At 42.0% G+C, this 13,110-nt stretch overlaps 1 protein-coding gene across 5 annotated transcripts in view; it reads left to right on the top strand.

Moving 5' to 3' along the window:
- The window catches only part of Ephrin (ephrin), a 321,509-nt gene that overhangs the window by 242,390 nt on the left and 66,009 nt on the right, over positions 1–13,110 (top strand). Inside the window, exon 1 of one of the 5 annotated variants that reach the window (XM_066286411.1) lies at positions 2,417–2,981. The exons of 2 other annotated variants lie outside the window; for them this stretch is intronic. In XM_066286411.1, the coding sequence (XP_066142508.1) occupies positions 2,937–2,981 (45 nt within the window). In that variant the 5' untranslated portion in view covers positions 2,417–2,936. Of the gene's footprint in view, positions 1–2,416; positions 2,982–3,020; positions 3,150–8,087; positions 8,176–13,110 lie in introns of those variants that run through there. 2 more of the 5 variants (XM_066286414.1, XM_066286412.1) reach the window with 2 other exon arrangements.

The following is a 13,110-nucleotide window of genomic DNA, read 5'->3' as shown; positions in this document are numbered from 1 at the left end:
CCTACCGAATTATTACGTCCAGCCGATGCTGTGGCGATATCGTCGCACTGCCCGGACGTAGTGCCGATTTCGATAATGCGTTAAATTAATTTTCCTAAACGTCGAGGTAAAAATTCCCGAACGGACGTTCCAAAATGGGGGCGGGTTGAGTAAAGTTGAATAATTTGGCAAGGGAATGTAATGTCCGACCGAAACATGTATCAAAACGTGCGGCAGCTTGATCGCACAATTAAACTATTATATTCCCAAATTATGGCACTCGAAACGTCGTTTCGTCCAGAACCCGCAAGTGCAGGATCGATTCCGGCACTGTCCCCCCTCGATTTTTGAACTTTCGGAACGCGTCCGTCTCGAAACGGTAAAACGTCCTCTCGGCATCAAAAGTGAGTTTCCCAACGAGCCTCATTAACAAAATAAAACTATTCGCGTTGGCTTGAGGTCCTTTCTACGAAGGCACGACACATTCCTCCAGCTCCTTTAATAGAGCTCGGGTTTAATGAGGGTCTTTAGTCTTCACCACAAATCTTTATTTGCGGTTTCCGAATAGATATCCCATTGTTTCGGTGCCTGTTCCGAGGTAGTTCCTGTCATCGTCGAGGGTAGTGGTTCGTGGTGACAGGCAATCGCACCGGGTGGTTCTTTTTCAAATATTTATGCAATTTTGCCTTAACTTACGTAAGCTCAAACATCGGAGGTTTTTGGGTTTCGTCACGTCTTGAAGAGCTTCGGGTGATGCGTCAAATATGATGGTTTTGTTTGTTTAGGATTCGTGGCCTTTCTAAAAATACAGCGTGCCCGGGTAGGCTCGATATGCAGCCAGTTCTTGGTATTCGGATAGTTAGGGAAATTAAGAAAGGTTTAGAACGCAATAGGCAAATTTAAAAGTCAAAATACTGAGCTGCGAGCACGTTAAGGCGTGTCTCGAACGGCGGCGCGGGGGAAAAATCGGTGAAGAAACGAATTATTTTGCAGTTTAGATACGGATTTGTTAATGTTTGTGTTGTTGCATAATTGACTGTTTTTGGGCGTTCTTTATTGTTTCAACGAAAATCGAATCGAGTTCAATGCGGATCGTTTCGCTCCTCGACAATTTTCAAAGTTTGGTACGGCGATAGCGTGCTTAGAACCCGTTCGAACGCCGGCGATGCCTTAATGATCTTTATATTTTGCGGGATTGAACCGGCAGCTCCACAATAATCTTTATAAACAAGACTTGTTTATTTTCGAAATTTTTTTTATCGGTTCAACTTCTCGGATGCGTTTATGATCGACGTCGTAAGCTCGCCAATTACGTTACTTTCGCATCGTTTCAATAAGCGATTTCCCCACTCTGATTCGGGGATTGCGATCAGAGTGCGAACTCTCTGGCCACCATCGAAATTTGCAGTGTTCCCAGCAATTCGAAGAGGAGGAAACCCGAAGGCGAACTATACCTGAAAATCTCTCCCGTTGCAGTTCCTCCTTGGAGTTTGACGATCGACGAATTCCCGTTTTGTATCGCACTCCCATGAATTTCTTCCGGACCCCGTCCGAAAATCGGTCGCGAAAACTAGATCGTCTCCACGTACGCATTTTTGAATTTTGTTGCACATTGCTCACGTCAGTGGTTGAGCAATTCCGCCGAGTGAAACTGTGGAAGTTCCGTGTTCATCGCGCACGCTCGGACGTGGGAGCCGGACGTTGGTCTAAACAGTGCGTTCGGACGTTCCTCGCCGGTCGGATATGCGGGAGTAATCTTGCAGGGATGTCTGACGACAGCTGGGTTTTCTGTAGTGTCTATTCAGTTCTGCATACTTTTACACGCTGATTTTTTCGCCCCTTTCGCATCCCGGCAAATTGCATAACTGAATTATATGTCGCGCGCTCCCGAAGCATGGTCACATGGATAACAATAAAGCATGAGACGAATACCTAAGTATTATACGTGCATACGACGGGCATGTTTGCATCTACTCAGTACGTTTCCGCACTCTGCCCGACTGTGAGAAGTCGACGTTCCATGCGTCCGATCGAAATTTGTTCGAGCTGGCCCGTCATATTCACGCTACGTGTCATTACGCGGAAAAATGACCCTCAGCATTTTCTCTCATAGCTCACCAGTGAAATATTAAACCGCAGAACCAGACCCACGATAAAACCTGTCCTTGCTCCGAACTATGCAGGTTTAAAACGAAAGTCGTCTGGAATGTGTCAACACTTACAGCCGAAATTGCGCTTCTAGGAAAAAGGGCGGAAAACCAACAAAGACATTTTTATTTTTTGACTCCAAAACGAACCGAAAAATGGCCAAAAAGCACTCTGGTTAGAGACGAATGTTTACAAATTATTTAGGCATGTAAAAGTGGCAAAGCGAGGAGCAAGAGCCGTTCGAAACCCATACCTGGCTCGGGAATTTATCTGATCGAGCGTTGAAAGTTGAAAAGTCGTCAGTCGCGTTCGGGCTCTCGAACGGAACGAGTGTTAAGCGGAGTTCTTGTGCCGAACAACCGAACAGTTCCGAACCGCTTCGTGAAACATGAGTGTTGTACTCCGAACAAAAAATCGTTGCTCACGATTCGGCCGGTGCCCGAAGAATGGGTAGGAAATATCCCGCTCGGAGGACCCCGACAACATGTAGTTAGGTTGCAAAGGGGATTATTTCATACACACAGGATACATACGTGCTCTCGTGTTGCTCTTTGTAATAGAGTTCTCTTCAAGTCCAAACTATCTGTGATATCGTTGATTGCATTACTTACAAGTATATTTTTACACGGACGTGACGGGAGTGAACAAAGTGAATGCTTCTTCTCGACGAAGATCGAACCCTCTTAGTGCTCACTAACGCAACAAGGATATCCCTATGAAGTTCAATGTGCAATGTTTACTAGTGATGTTTCTGTGATATTCTCGTTTAGTGGCGGGTGACGAAACCCTTTAGTTACAAACGCGAAAAAATGGCTTTAGAAGGATATTTCAAACGCCACATCCAATCTCCTCCGGTGAGTTAGTAGATCGCACCACCCCACAAACTAACATTAATCGCGGTTAGGCCATTTTACTAACCATTACTAACACAGGACTTTGTCCGCGCTGCCCGCTTTAGAGGCCAGTGGTCAAGAGAAGCGAATGTGGCCGGCGAGGATCGGAGTTCTTTTGTGTTCTTGTAGGTACGTTTTAAACAAGTTTTGTGTTCTTGTAAAACAGACAATGATTATTTTCATTTTTTCCCGTACGGTCGTGGAATGTTATTTCGATTAGTTCAGGGGATAACAGGAAATTGTTTCTCATGATGGTGGACGACGTTCCACCGTTTATTATAATCCACCTTTCTTAGTTCGTTATTATTCTTTGTCCTCCAGATGTTGGAAAAAAGGGCAAACAAAATTGGACGAAACTCTTGATTGAATTTGTCCGTTTGTTCATTCCTCGAGGGGTAATTTAAATACAGTTGGATAGCGGTGCAGTCCTCTGGCTCCAAGACTGGGAGTCATGAATGGGGATTGGGGTTTGTATCGATTTTCGCATTTATTTCCATTTGAACCCCACATGTTGCCAAGCGTTTTGTTTGAGTTCAGCTGTGATTTGGCCTGAATGATTGTCCTGTTTTTGTGGGGTTGTAGGATTGATGCGTGCGAAAAGTCTTATTGCCGTCAATTAAAAAGCTTCGTAGAGAAGAGTCGTTGGAAACTGACCGAAAATCGTTCTCGCACCGTCCAATTTTCCAATATTGTGTCCATTTCACGTTTAAATTTTCGATCACCTCAATTAGTTGCTTTCGGCCCGCACATCTCCGCACTTAAATGCTGTAGGACTTAGCGTCACCGCGCCAGTCAGGGTGTCACCTTGCTGTCCCCCATCGGTAAAGTTAGAGATTCGGCAAATACCTACTAGAACGCGCCTCATTTTGTATACTCGGTTCGTTTCGTTTTGCTCCACACATCCTGTAGTTTCCAGTTCCAAGCAGCCAAGCGCTTTGTTTCAAAAATGATCTCCTTGCCGATTTCCCTCAATATTTTCCCGTTCATGTGGTGTTGTCGAAGTTCCGCATCTAGCATTTTAAGTTCGAATTCACCAGTATTGAAAAGTTAACAGCAATCACCGCGTCAGCACACGATGGGCGGATTTCCATGCTCACGCAGTAAAGATACACCGTTAGAAAATGCAACATTTTCGTTTGACGTGGATCGTAAGTCGTTCGGTCGCAGTTCAATACAGAATTTTCCCTTCTGAGTGTAACGTAAATGTAATTATTCTCGAAACGAGCACATAGAACACATTTCGGAACCAATTGCGTCGCCTTAATTGGTGCGATCCGAAGTACCATCGAGGTGCACACTTTCACTGAAACCCGTTGGTCAAACTTCAGCTCTCGGCAGCTACAACGAACTCCACATCGTGAAGTATTTAAAAATGTCTCCTACAAGTGTAAATTGCATATTCTATAAACTAAAACAACTTAACGTTTGTCACTGCACTAACCCCCTTTGCCGAATGCAGTCGAATGGAGACAATGAGTACGATAAACGTACTCCAACTAGCAAGTTTTAATGCATTTAAAGTAACTCAATGACACTAAATATCAAAATTATAATAATTATAGTTCCTTGCAACACTGATGTATTGACAATAACGGTGTGATAAATATAAGGTCTAATCTGCATAGCGAAATCGCAATAATTGGATTGCATAAATGATATGAATGGCACCTGGAATAACATGAAGGAGATACAAATGAGATAATACTTTATTGTGCAGTGGTATCTGGGTTTCTGTGCTAAGAAGTGCCATGAATGCGTAGTTTGTTGCGAGTTTGAGGGATATAAGAGCTCTTTGATTAATTGAATTACACATCAAACAGCCGGTTGCACTGTGATCTTAACTTGGAGAAAAACTGCTGACTTTCTAAGAAAATCGAGCGTTACCTCAAATTCAAGTCTCAGATACGTTAAATTTTTCATTAGAAAAAGTAATTGAATGGAAGTGCATGGGAACAAGAGGCGCATAATTTTCAAATTTTCTAAAGAAATTTTTTGTAAACAATTGTTTGATAAAATTCATATTGAGGCTATTCGAAATCGGGTCGAGTCGAAGAATGGTTCGTTAAAACGCATAATAGCGTATTATATTACGAAAGTAGTAAGAACCATGTTACAAGCGAGACAAAAGTTTGTGACCGAGCCGCAGGGGAGGTCAGTAATTTCGGATGGCGAAGAAACATGTCTTACTTTAGAGTCGTGTACGGTGCTCTTTCCATGCCCTATTGCTGTTTCATCATAAACTTGTTGAAATTTCAATTCTGCCAATCTCCAGGGATGACGTTTGTTTTGTCCGTATTCCGAAATTGTGAAACAACAAACGTGGTTGTTGTGGAAATACCAAGACATTCAGTGTGAATCAGCTGCTAACTGTACGTAATAACATTACATAACAGTGTGCAAGTTCATTATATAGCATTTGTCTGCAATTGCCAATTTTTTGCTTCGGATCATTATTCGTTAAGGTTATTTGCAATTTACTGGCAAGTGACTAAAAAAAAAATCACATTTACTGTGCGTCGCTGCGAAATGACGTGAGAATAGAATATTGATTATGTATTGCTCTAGAGTGATGTGAGTGTGAATGTGCGCGGTATTGGTAATGACGGTCGGAGTAACGTCGAAGTACCTGAAAGGTACATCTTTTTTGGCGGTGGGGTAATTGTCCGACGTTTTGTCTCCAAGCCCGTAACTCAATTTCAAGAGCACGCGATGAAAGGAGCAGTCTTCACTCAAACAACCTCCTCGAAGAGAGTTGAGAATAAAGCAACAATTTCGACACACATCATTTCCAAATCTTCGGAAATGCACGTTAAGGCATTCTTCAATCCTCATCCGACATCAAAATGTAATTTACATTGTTTATGCAAAAAGTGGCAGACTTAGCAAAATGGAGCTATTGGCCCGTAACTTTCCATTTTTTCAACTCCGGTCTCCTTTGGAGAATCTACAAATATAGACCGTTTGACCAAATTGTCCACCCCTTCCGTATGGTTCAATCAAGAAACTAATTACCATCTTACGGCAGTTAACCACCAAAAAACCTTTTCCTCGCTTTCTTCCTTCACCGACCAGAACTGACCCACTGGACGCATCATTAAGGTCGGTGAAGGCTCACGTTGTTACGCTCGATTTTTTATTGTCGATAATCAGGGTTGCGAGGGGGCGGTGTTGGTTGTCCTTCCAGTCCTTCCTCGATCCGGCATGTCTCCTTCCAGTTTCGCTTCGTTTGTGAATGTGGCCTGCAAATGGGCTATATGCTAGGATCAAAAAAGTTGTCAAAAATTGATATTTTCGTTTCAGACGTCCCTAATTACTCACAACGTTCACGTTCATGAGATCGCGAGGCGCAAAATCGGTGTAGTATGAAAATCACGTTAAATTTGAAAGGCATCACAACAACTAGAAACTTATCGAAATTTTATCGCAGACCTCCGTTTTCCGCTACATGATAGAAGGTATTTTGCTTAGTGCAGAGTTTTACCAGAATGTAACTTCCATTTAACAAATTGAAGTAAATTGATCTGCGTGACAAAAATGCGGCAATTGGATGGATCCATTGGTATCGTTACGTTTTCATGGAAGAAGTCAAATTAACTCCGTTTAGGTCTTAGGCTGCCCCATTATCTTTAGGTTTTTCCTTTGTATTAACTCGTAATATTGATTGTGGTGATTCAAAATACATAAGCGTCACTAGGGAATTATATAAGCATCTGAATGTGGGAATTTTTTTAAAGCTCTATAATTGACAACGGGACTGGCCTTTGTGACATATAACATGAGAAAGTCGCTCAAGCGTGAACATTGACCTCTGAAGAAAGATAAATGAAAGACCTACGTCCAAATGTCCCAGGCAGTGTTTCCTTTCAATACGAATGATAAAAATCATGGTATCTCCTTCTTTAATGTTGGAATTGGGGTCCATTTCAAAATAACATCAGATCCCCAGGAAAATTCCGTTTCATGGAGTTGCTGTTCAGATGGCTTTAACGCATACAAAAGTATTGATTTCTCCTTTCAGGGATTTGTTGATATCTTTGTCTTTACCTCAGTAAATGAGTACGCACTGGAAACTCTGATATTTAAATTTTACCGCACGCCGCAGCGTGCATAAAACGGCGATTGTAATGCATGCGAAATGAAAATAATATTATCGAATAGGTGAAGCGAAAATAAGTACACGTACGTATACGTATGGCGAACGTGATTAATAGAGGTCCAAAGTAGCGGTGGATAGATTTTGGCTAAGCAGAGTCTTGACTTACTGAACTGGCGAGGTCCATTCCCATTCAAAATTAAACTGAGTATCTGTCTCTATAAAAAAAAAAGAGTTCGCCATAATTTCCGAACTATTTCCAGTCCGGCGTGGAGCCCTACGTGACGAGCTTCAAATTCTGGCAATACGCGGAATTAGTCATCTAACACACCTTACTTTACTTTATAGTATCGATCCCAATATGGGATCTAATAATTCTAATCTAATCAAAGGTTAAACGTATGACTAATTAGCGATCTATTTGAAATTGTACCGAAAATTGCACCTGCCTGAGTTCTTCGTAAAACGTGGGAATGCGTTTGAGGAACATTTTCAAAATTCCGGAAAGTTTGGGAGTAATGAGGAACTATCACTTTAGCCCATTTCGGGTCTCGCGTCAACATCCTCAGAACGTCCGCATTTCCATTAACACATCTAGGCCTTTGAACGGAACATCATTAACGCTGAAACGTCCACTTTGAAGTTACCAACGGGAAGTTGCCGGAACATAACTTAGTTCCAAAAGAGTATGAAACGTCTTAATGTGCTTCAGGTACATGTATAAACAATTTTATTTCAAATTTCGACGTGCGACCGTTTGTTTGCAAAACTGTTTTTTTTTGTTCTAATTTGTGCAATCTTATCGCAAGAAAATCGAACAAAGCTGTATACATGACAATAGTATTTGTCACCCAATTTGATAATTTATCAAGCGAACAAAGCAAGCCCCTCGGTTATTTTATATCGAATTTCCCTTTATTCTTTAAAGATAACAATTATTATCAGCAAAAAAACCCTAATCGCAATGGAAATTCGTTTTCTATTTAGGACGGTTAGTTGTCTCCGGTTGTCGATCATCTATCGACGCTTCGCGTGTGCATTGTGCTAATGGAGCAGTTTAAGGTAAAATAGTCATAACAACAACTCCTGCCTTTTTCGCTATGAATTGAACCGTGATCGTCGGAAACAAAAGAAGTGAAACAGGTTCCCAACACTCATTTCTCTCTATCTCCCTATATGTAGCCAGCATGTAGTAAACCTCCACAGAGCCGTCCATTTTACATAAATAAACGTAGAATAACAAAATCCTTATCTAAACTCGATCTTTGGCGAAGATAGCAGCTAGCCGTATGGTACCATATATTTTGCACAAAGCAACGGCACCGATCGAACGAGCGAAGAACCTGGGACCAACGAAGGACATACCGAGAAACATCGGCGGCCAGGTTACGTTTTAAAAAATCAGAGCCATCATCTCTACCGTATAAAATATTAGAGAGTGCCTTCATGAAACTCGTTTGAAACATACCTTCGACAACAACAAAAGAAGAAAGAAGAAGCCTTGAACGGGCCGGCGTTCCGCGGTTCTTGACCATCATTCTTTTGGTTCTTTTAGTTGTCGAGAGGAACAGAACCAGGTGCAAACCAATAATGAAATAGCCTAAATGTGCTTTTATTATTCGTGTTGACTATGTCTGCGTCGGATGCTGATGGTGTGCTTTACGTGTTGTTGAAGGTATTGCACGGAGAATGCACGTCGCAGGGTGTTGAAAATATGCCAACGTGTTATATTAGCGGCAATTTGGTACCTGTTACTCATACCCTATCGAGTTTCGGGCTAATGAGTTAACTGTTAATTAGTAGGAAAAATCGATGATGCATAAGACCCTTAATTGGATTAGCTGATCAAAAATTAAACTAGTAGTTGCCGGAGGCATGTTGTACTATGGGGCTGTTCGGTTATACATCGAGCGATATTAATTACTCTTATTGATGGGAAAAATTTATTGAATAAATTTACCCGCAGAAAGCCAAAATGTGCCCAAGAAGCGAACGCAAATTTCGCACACGTGAGACACGAGCTTGTGACATCCGCCCTCGTTCCAAGGAAGTCGCTCGCATCCCGTAAGCTTACTGGACGATGATGAAGCCTCATCACCTAGCAATCACAAATAGTGAATCAACGTCGAAGCGTCCGTTAATACGCAGGATGGAACGTATAACTGGGGCCGTTGCCGAGGCACCTCCAAAACGCCTTGCCTTGTCTAGCCCGACCTTCCTCAAGCGTTTACCGAGATACTTGAGCGTAATTTTTCCGTTGACAATTCGTATTAAAATCGCCGCGATCGATAACGACGAAAATTGATTTCAACGTCATTAAGGCCTTCATGCGGTCCGCGGACGTAGGTCGGTAATGATTTTCATGAATTCTTTTATGCGTTATCTCAAGAGCTGTCACAATGGATATATTCGTATTTAAAAAATTGTTGGTGGTTTTTGCCTCCCAATTAAAGAGTAAAAATTCTTGGGGAGATCCCGCAATTTTTCATTTAGATAGCAAACGATTGGCTTTTCTGGCGAAGAATTTATGCCAGTTAATTAAATGTTCCGCCCTATATGTGTAATCCATTTATTCTGTAATTGTGTAACCGAATCGCGCATTGGATAGTATTTTGTGTGCTCACGTTGTATAATGCGCCTAAGGTCAGCCTCCATTATATTTAAATATGTCGCGTACTTGGTTTATTTAATTGATACGTAATGTGAATTTGAAGAGGGCGTTTTACGGGGAGTGTCTCGCTCGCTCATTATAATACATGAAATATTATGATCCGGTACTTATTAATTAGCTCACAGCTACCTTCTGACGCGCTTATCACAACCCGGCGATTCGTGTATTCCCTCCTTGATGACGTAATTACTCCCGGACGAAAGTCCAAGCGGCGAAGTCGGTCCGGTAACGATGATCTCGCGAGCGGAGCGCGGCGCAGTAAACGGTGCGAATGTTCAATTGTAAGTCCAAGGAATTGCCGTAGACGGTCGGAGATCCGGCAGTTGCGATCTCAGACGTTCGTTCCAGTCAGGACCAGCTCCCAACTGGAGACCAATCCGGAAAAGTTAAACCTGGAAACGGTCGAAACGGTTCCGTCGGCTTTCCTTAGTGCCGCGTTGCGCAGGTCCGCGACAGAAAGGTGAATTTTTTTTTTTTTTTTTTTTATCAAAGAAGCCCTAAGATCGGTTTTAGAGATTTCAGAAAAAGTTATTGCTGCCTTTTGAAGGTGCGTCATTTCACTTTTCACACATTCCGTCACGGACAAACCGTTTAAAACGCTCCGTTTAGCGTCCGTTTCCTAACTAGGTGTCGCAATTTAAATTGTGCACCCCCCCGGTGCATTACCGAAAACGTCTGCCATCAGCACATGCAAGTTCTCGGCGATTATATTATCAAATTGACGAGGCTCTCGATCCCACGAGACATCACTACCTCATTATCGGCCCGTATACGTTTATAGTCTGATCTTCCCCCATCGTTGAAATAAATAAACCGAAATCAAATTTTTAAGCTGCGTCTCTAGCTGTATCCCTATTTGAGATAATCATTTCCTTATTAGGTAGGTACCGTAAAGCCGTAGAAGAGGTCATTTTCAATTTAAATTTCGCAATGTGCATTTTCATTTATTATAATTATGAGCGTTTTCACTACGTGCATTAGTGTCGAAAGCCTTAGTGCAGTCCATAAAAGCGAAGAAGTCACGGAAAAATTTTTCTCCGCTCAGTCCTTTTTACCATTGAGAAATGTATTTAGGAGTGCCATTCGTACGCGACGAGTAATACATTATCCGCAAGTGACGCAGTATTTCTTAACAGCTGATTTGGCCTTTTTAAGGGCACGTAATCAAAACGCCTATCGGTAATTATGTCTTGAGGATAATTTTCGTAGGATCCGTGGTACCGAACAATGGTCGCCATTTTTTCGCTTTTCGTTAAATGGTACGATGTAACCATTCACAACATTACGGTCAGTTTGCATTTGCGGATTTCTCCTGTCATACTTCGTTTGAACAACATATGGTATACAATGTTAGGTACCGATCGTTGATTTGTCGACAGTCTTTTTGGAAGATTTTAATGAATGTACGCTTCCTCTTCAGTGACCTTAATTCCGTGTGAAACCTTCCCGCAACCGGACAGAAGAAGATAAATCTCTTGCGCCTCTCGAAAGTTCTTCTGGCAATTTCCTCTGGATATTGATAATTGATGAACGACCTCAATGCGAATTACAATCAAAAATTCTGTAACTGACTCTAGCGGACGTCGCGACCGTGTCAAAGGGAATTTTGAATTCGGTCGATTGATAATCAATTCCCATTTAAACATTACCATTCTTCACGTGAACCACAATCTGCCCAAACCCGGTTATCGACCTCTATCGTTCGTCACAGCCCGTATAGAACGGAAATTTGATTGCTTCGCAACGAGGTGAACATTTCTTCATTCGTGTAACTTTTCGAGTTTAGGGCCATTTCGACGTCTGATCTTTGTTTAATTTCGAATTTGGCAAGTAGACCGTGTCATTATTTATCATTTTTCACCTTTCCGAAGAGTTGTAAATTGTATTTAGTTTTTGGTGAAATCCTCGTTTTGAGCTGCGGCTTTGGACCGCAAGCTCGATTGTTGTCAGCCTAGTTTACTCCGAAGAGGCCTTTTGTCCGCCGCGTGGTGGCCAGAACCTCCAGTTTCTTTTATGTGACGTTTTAAAATGGATTATGAAGGCGTTTTTACGAGATTGCGGATCGATAGTCAAAACAAAAGTTACCGAAAAGTTCTTTCCGAAGAGTGAAAAAGTAATTTAAAGGTATTGCGGCAACCTGACGTTTATCCCCATAAAATTTTACTCGAGGCCTTCAAGAAGCAATAAAACTATTAATGTTGCGTGTTTTCATTTGTTTTTTTTTCCTGTTTTCGAGTCTTCAGATAAGTCTTGTACCCAACAATAATTTCGACCTTAATCACATCGCTTCCCTCCAGAAGATAGAATAATAAAAGGTACGTAGAGTTCAATGCCTGGCGGCTCCAGTAATCAGTCTTATCGCCTGCGATTTTCTATGGGGGTGTAAAAAAAAATTCAAACTCTATCAGGTAGATTCTGATGCACTCCAAGTGATCGACAATACTTAAGCGACTTCCGATCCTCCCACCTCACCGACCCCGCGTCATCGCGGTATTTTGTCGCATACCGTAATTGATGATTAATACATCGCTTTTTCCGTAGATTATGAATAATCCCACTTAGACCTTGGTCATTTCTCCAAAAGTGCCAAGATTATGATATTTGTAAAATATATCACTACTTTGATCATCGACAAAATCGACTAGTCAATTTGTGTTTTACGATGTGACGTGTGGTCCAACGCAGTTTCTCGCTTGATTTCTCGGTATCAATCCCCTTGCATATTTTATAAGCACTTTCGGCTCCCATTGGAGCCCTTCCATTTATATTGCCATTTTTGCGTTCAGTCGTTCGTCGATTTCATTTCGGTAATTACCATTATTTTTTATGTACCAACGTAAAGAGACCTCTCTTCCGTCGAACTTTATTGTTCGCCTGTGCAACATCAATATTGATACATAAATCGGATGTGGCCGAGGCCACCGATCCAACAAGATTGAACAATCTTGGAACAGGCTTTCTCGCCTCTGAGGATCGTAAGGATGCTTCCGCCGATGATTCCAAATTCGATTCAGAGGGCTTCGTTCGTAGTGAAGTCGTGCCAACGTACGACTAATAAATTGCTACAAAAGACGAAATCTTAAAACCGTCAGATGCGGAAATGACCAACCCTGCAAGGGTTAAATAATTTAATTAGGCAGCACTACAAGGGAACGGCGACCTTTCTATCGGGACTAGATTTGGTCAGAAACAGTCGCTGAGCTTTCTGAAAACTCCTCAAACGATTCATAAGCGATGTTTCAGTGCTCAGTACTAACTACGAGTTTGGAGGTACATCCCCCCCCCCCCCCCCCCATTCGTCTACGTTTCAGCTCATGTCTCAGTTG

The sequence above is a fragment of the Euwallacea fornicatus genome, chromosome 10 (assembly GCF_040115645.1).
Source record: "Euwallacea fornicatus isolate EFF26 chromosome 10, ASM4011564v1, whole genome shotgun sequence".
NCBI lineage: Eukaryota > Metazoa > Arthropoda > Insecta > Coleoptera > Curculionidae > Euwallacea > Euwallacea fornicatus.
The sequence above is the reverse complement of the archived record's forward strand: the minus strand, read 5'-3'. Positions and strand labels throughout refer to the sequence as shown.